General features: G+C 41.6%; 1 protein-coding gene across 1 annotated transcript; it reads left to right on the forward strand.

Moving 5' to 3' along the window:
• Positions 1 to 2,885: 2,885 nt before the first annotated feature.
• On the forward strand, positions 2,886 to 6,021 carry LOC143878914 (uncharacterized). Its single transcript, XM_077381128.1, has 4 exons — positions 2,886 to 3,449; positions 3,657 to 5,006; positions 5,394 to 5,795; positions 6,013 to 6,021. Exons 1-4 carry the CDS (start codon positions 2,886 to 2,888, stop codon positions 6,019 to 6,021), a joined length of 2,325 nt encoding a protein of 774 aa, XP_077237243.1.
• The last annotated feature ends 322 nt before the right edge of the window (positions 6,022 to 6,343 follow it).

The following is a 6,343-nucleotide window of genomic DNA, read 5'->3' on the forward strand; positions in this document are numbered from 1 at the left end:
TACATCATTTTATTTTTTATTGATTTTCTTATTATTAGCTCCATGGGATAGATATAATGCGTACCTCATGGGATATCACTATCCAGATGGTGCCGTTGTATCTATTACCAAGCTATGCGCCAGTGCTGCAGTCGTAAACACTAGGCGTACTTGTGTTTACAGCAGCCGATGAGCAATGAAGCATACTATGTATAACACTAGGCGTACTTGTGTTATACATTTTAAGTATGGATCATAAGCATAGTACCTGATATATTGAGTCCGGAGCTCTACTTTCATTTTACATATATTATGTACATGGATATATTTGTTAATTTAGTGGAACCCAATTAGGATTTGCATGTGCTTATATATATATATATATATATATTGCATTCATATAAGGACGAACATGTGTTGCTTATACATGTTGGAGCCTAGATTTAGGAGCCTTGTCCTATTCATTGATTATTGTAGCTCACCGTATATGGCTACAACGCAGTCCTAGTACACTCACATGTCTGTCTTGAGTCAAGTGTCTTGACTTTGTGGGATTATATTTATGGCTGGTGCCCCTGGTTAGGATATATATGTATATATCTATATATTGATTATCAGATTGAGGGCCTACTCTTTAGTAGGGTTTCCTTGTCTAATCTAATCAGTTGTGTCAGTCCATTTTTCAGATCTAGACCCGACCAGTGGCTTTTACTTGCCCCTCTTATGGTCGTGGCCTCTCTGTTGTTCTATTTATTGAGATTATGTCCCTATATCTGTTGATTATAAGATCAGGACCTACTTTCTAGTAGAAATTTCTGACTTGGATCAATCAGTCATGTCTATGCATCTCTCAGATCTAAACCTAGCTAGTGACTTCTACTTGTCACCCTCATAGCTAAGGTTTATTCTTTGACTCGGTGATCATAAAATTCATTTGTTTTTTATCCCTCAGATTGAAGCTTCATTTATCCATTCTTTAGCTGGGTCATATATTATTCAGATTGTTTTTCTTCTTTCGTCTTTAGATATGATCGACAGTTTGTCTGCTGTCTTTATGGTCATATTCTATTATTGATTTCTTTGATCGTTCAATTTTGACATCCATCTTCCAGATTTAGATCCGGTCTATGATCTACTTTTGTCATTTTGTGACCGTGGTCTCGTTTCTGAGTTTCTGATCATCTTTGATCAGTAGTGGAACATTCGATGTCATCTATAATATCCTTCTTATGCTTGATCGTTAAGTTCATTTTTATTCTTTATTTATTCGAAGTTATCTTCATTCCCTCATTATCTCGTCCTATCTTTGTGTCAGGTCTGATTATGGCAAACCTTTTGTTGGACAACTGGATAGCCGATACCATTAAAGCTCTTCCGCGTGAGCAGTCGCAGAGAAATATGGCTGATCATTTCATCAATTCGTTCACCTATTTGAACAGTCGGGATATAAATTGGAAGTTTCTCCAAGCAGCTGCTAGACTTTGGGATCCTGTTCTTCATGTTTTCCGATTTGGCCGTTTTGAACTTTGTCCCATATTTGAAGATTGGTGTACCATGCTAGAGCTCCCATCTGAGGGACTCTGGATCAAACCTTCAAGGATAGAATCTCCTCATGGTCTGTTTTGTAAACTGTTCAAAAATGAGACTGTGGATTCTCTGCCATGTTTAACGGATACGTGCGTAAAAATTCAAGACCTTATTAAACTTTTTTCGAAAAACGTCGATCCTACTAACTCTCGTTTTCAGGATTGCCGACGTAATGCTTTGATTTTTATGGTCTTCGCACGTCATGTTCTTCGCAGAAATTCTCATGTCGCATCTTTGATACTATTGGGAGTGGTAGATCAGATCAATGAGGGGAGGAATCCTATCCCTACCATGTTAGCAGAGACCTTCTTGGGACTAGATCTTATTGCTTCCCAAGAGATCAAGGACAATTTCAATGGATGTGTCAAGTTATTGTATGTCTGGCTTGGTGAAAAACTTCAAATTCTTCAGCGACAAAACCAAAATCCATATACCCTGAAGAATTTCCATACATGGAAACCAATAGCCCATCAACCTCAGTCCATCGATGAATGGCACAATTGGTTGCAACATGTAGAGGAGAGTCAGTTTCGCTGGGTAAGTCATTCATGTTTCCATATTTTTACATGCACTTACCCGCATTCATTTGTTTACCTCATGGGTACCGAGAAATCTTCCTTTTATGCACCCATGCGAATTCTCCACCAGATTACGGGAATTCCGTGTCCTCCCGGAATCATAGTCCCTCCTCTTTGTGAAGATCTCACTCCTGATCTCGTTCGATCCATTGTGGCTGCTTGGGGAAACAAAAATGTAGAAAGAAGGTTAGGTTTATCTCGCAAATTCCGACGTGGAGAAATATCGGAAAAGCCCGCAAGCAAAAGAGTTCGGATTGAGGAACCTTGAAGATCCGTATCATGTTTTGTTATTCTGATTTTTGCATTTCTCATTTTTGTGAGTCTGTTATCCAGTTGTGATTAGAGATTAATATTTTTCATCCTTTGTAATCACAATTCGAATTTTATTAATGAAAGTGTGTTTTTGTCTCTTTTGTCATTATTTGATCAAAATAGTTTATCTCGATTATCAAAATTTTAATCTAGTGTTTATATTTCCATATCAGGATTCTTGATTGAGCAGCCATTGCTCCTAAGAAAATCCTCGTTTCAAAATCAACCTGGTCCCGTCAGTCCGCTGATTCCAGGCTGAGTCGTTTTTCTTCCTCACCAATTTCTTTTACCTCCCCTGCATTACCTTTCTCCAATATCCAAGAAATCCCTTCGCCCGTTCAATTTACTCCAGAACAGATGGCTGAATCTGCAAACGCTATAGCTGAGATGAGTGAGATGATGAAGGCTATGCTTCAACAGATGAATAACATGAATGAGGAGATAGCCCGTCTGAAAAATGATAGAGAATCTACCTCTAAGGAGCATGTAGCTCAGCACCCTTCAGCTATACCCCCTCCCCCTCCTGCAATGGCCAGGCCTGCAGTTTTGAATGTCGAAGACGATTTCGAAGATGGGCAGTATGCAGAAGAGAATTATCATCCTAATATAGATAGAGCCAATGAGGGCAAAGCGATAGCGGACAGAATGGATAAGCTGGCCCAGGAGATGGAAAACATAAAATTTCAAGGCCCGAAAAAGTTAAACATGGCTGATTTTATGTTATATCCAGGAGTCACATTGCCCCCTAGATTCAAAGTTCCGGACATGGATAAATATGATGGGACCGGGTGTCCTAAGAGCCATTTGATGTCAGTTCTTCCACTTCTACAACAACATGGTTTATCTCCAGAGCAAGTTGCTCTTCTATTCCCTAGATCCCTTGTTGGAACAGCTAAGAAATGGTTCCTGAGCCTAAAGTCAGAAGAGATCAGAACTCTAGAGAATATTGCAAATAGGTTTGTCGAACAATTCTCCATGGAGGAGGGGATCGATGTGACCAAAAGAGATCTCAAGGCTTTGAAGCAGGGCCATAATGAAACTTTTACTTCCTTCATCCGCAGATGGAGAAGGAAAGCAGCGCAAATGACTCATCGTCTTTCAGATGAGGATCAAATCAAGATTGTGGTGAAAAATCTGTCGCCGCAATATTATCATCATATGGCTATTCAGTATTTCCTTGATTTCAATCATCTCATTAAGACTGGGACCCAGATAGAAGATGCATTGGCTAAAGGCCTAAGATCAAGAATTCCATCTGATGTCAGAGAAGGGAAGCGACCTGTGATAGCGCCGAAAGAAGTACATAATGTTAATTATGTCAGACCTTCACCCGGGGTAGTCACTGAAGTGAGAAGGCCGCCGATGGAGCAGAAACCTCCTCGTCATTTTGATCCTCTTCCCTATTCTTTGTCCGTAGCTTTGAAGAAGCTGTTAAAAGACAGGAAGATCAAGCTGCCTGACATTAAGCCTCCTCCCAACCCATTGCCGAGATCTTGGAGAGAGGATCAGTTCTGTGATTATCATCGCAACACTGGCCATATCACTGACAGGTGTTTAGCTTTGAAACACCAAATTCAGAACATGATCGATAGGAAGGAACTGTCAATCCAGTTACCAAATGTAACTAGAAACCCCCTTCCTACGCATGCAATGCCGCCTCCATCCTCGGTCAATGTCATTTGCGCCGAGGAGTCTATCATTGATCCGGCTTCCTTCATATGTGCTGTAGAATCCGAAGAACCCTATGTCTGGAAATTTGAAGAAGAAGATCAGTGGGCAGAATCCGAAAGGCCGTATGTTTTATCCTGGAACGACCTTGATGTGGCTGGGCCATCAAACCAGTCATATGTTTTCCAGTGTGAGGATGAAGAGAAAGAATCCGAATCTCTGTACGTCTTAAGGGTGAGTGATGATGAGGAAGAAGAGATACAAACCCCATACATCCTTAAGATAGATGATGAAGATCTGTTACTCTTAAACGATCAATGTGATGAGCTCCGCCACGTCACACGGGGTGGACGAGTCTTTAAGCCAGCTGAACTCAGAGTTGATAATCCCGCTGAAGTTGCAAGAGGGGTTGACAATCAGAAACAGAAACAGAGGCTTGAGGAAGAAGAAGACAATTTGTTGAATCAGCTCAAGAAGACACAAGCTAATGTGTCCATTTGGGGTTTATTGATGGCATCGCCGAAGCACAGACAGGTTGTACTTCGTGAGCTGAACTCGTCCCAAGTATCTGTTGAGATTACTCCAGATGAGTTAGTCGGCCTGGTAGCCATGACCAAGGCTTCAAAAGCCTTATCTTTCTCAGATGAGGACTTGCCTTCAGAAGGAAAGGATCATACTCGTCCTCTCAAAATTACCCTGCTTTGCAACCAGAAGAAAGTATCAGAAGTACTGGTAGACAATGGGTCAGCTTTGAACGTGTGTCCTTTGAGCACTGCCACTATTCTGGGGTTTGGGCCTGAAGACTTCATTCCGTCTGAGCAAGGCATACTGGCATATGATGGGACTCGAAGGGATGTTATCGGAACATTGGCTACTGAGATTGTCATTGGAGGAGAAACCTTTGACATTGAATTTCAAGTATTGGATATCAAGACTTCTTTTTGTCTGTTGCTTGGTCGACCTTGGCTGCACAAGGTTGGAGTTATCCCTTCCACACTTCATCAAAAATTGAAGTTCATTCGAAACAATCGGGTGATCACAGTCAAGGGAGATCCCGAGCCAGAAGTCGGACAAATATCTCAAGAGCTTGTTACTGAAAACACAAGAGATATCAGTCTGACAGGATTTTCAGTGGAGGTTTCAGCTATCACCATGAAAGAAGCTATGAATGAAGAAATTATGTTTCTTTCTAGCACCAATACTCGGGTAGTCAAGATGATGCGCCGATTTGGATATCTCCCAGGGGCAGGTTTGGGGAAGAATATGCAGGGTCCGACTGAGCGTCCTGAATTGAAAACAGTTGACGGATTATTTGGGTTGGGATACAAGCCAACTCGCAAGGAGATGCAAGAAATGAGAGCTTACATGTTCAAATGGGCCGAGTGTCGCCGCAAGGGTTTAGAATTTCCAATGGGACCCTTCAGTATGATCATGAATGGCAGATTCCGGAAAGAAGGAGCTGATTGCCCTTATTACGGTTTTTCAGAGCCATGGTATGATGAGAGCGGGGTAAAGCTGCCTGGTCTTGAGATCTTTTTCGCAGATGAGCTGCCAGTAGACTTTTTCGGTAAGCAGATTGCAGAGGCAGTTGTGACAGAGGAATCAAATTTAGACTGGGTTGAGAACTTCGAACCGGAACTCTTGAATTCTTTGTTTCAGACTGAGGCACCAGTCATTGCTATGATTGGAAGAGATGCACCTTTTCTGAACCCAGAGGACTATATCACCCCAGCCGAGGGACCTCTGGATAACTGGACCTCACAGATTATACCCCAAGTAATCCCTCAGTACATTCCAGTCCCTTCAAAAGAGTCAGTTATTTTAAAGTATGTGTCAGTTTCTGAGTCCATCCCAGAGTCTGTCATTTCTAACTTTTCTTTTGATGCAGGTACTGTAGAAGTCGGGTCTACCTCTGGAGTGGGTGACGAGTCTGTCCTTGGTGGTGTCGAGTCCGAGTCTGAGGACGTATTCATTGATTCTTTGGCTGTACATGTTTCCCATCGCGTCGATACTGATGTCGGCTTATTTTTTCATTCTGTTTCAAAGTCTGTAACGCCTGATGTGGGCAAGTCATCTGATGTAATCATTCATTCTGATGAAATAAAAGATTCTTTTGCTTACATTCCTGTACTTGTCTCTTCTACTGATCCTGCTTCTAAACCTGATCAAGTAACTAATAATGATAATCAAGACTCCCCCTCTAATGAGGTAGTCGACGA

The sequence above is a fragment of the Tasmannia lanceolata genome, unplaced genomic scaffold (genome assembly GCF_043159265.1).
Source record: "Tasmannia lanceolata isolate RefF3 unplaced genomic scaffold, GAP_Taslan_0.1 ptg000006l, whole genome shotgun sequence".
Taxonomy (NCBI): Eukaryota; Viridiplantae; Streptophyta; class Magnoliopsida; order Canellales; family Winteraceae; genus Tasmannia; species Tasmannia lanceolata.

Coding starts and splice junctions, on each gene's coding strand:
- LOC143878914 (XM_077381128.1), top strand. CDS start 2,886: ATGAATGAGGAGATAGCCCGTCTGAAAAATGATAGAGAATCTACCTCT. Junction 3,450..3,656: donor CCATGGAGGAGGGGATCGAT/GTGACCAAAAGA, acceptor CATCTCATTAAG/ACTGGGACCCAGATAGAAGA. Junction 5,007..5,393: donor GAACATTGGCTACTGAGATT/GTCATTGGAGGA, acceptor AAGAATATGCAG/GGTCCGACTGAGCGTCCTGA.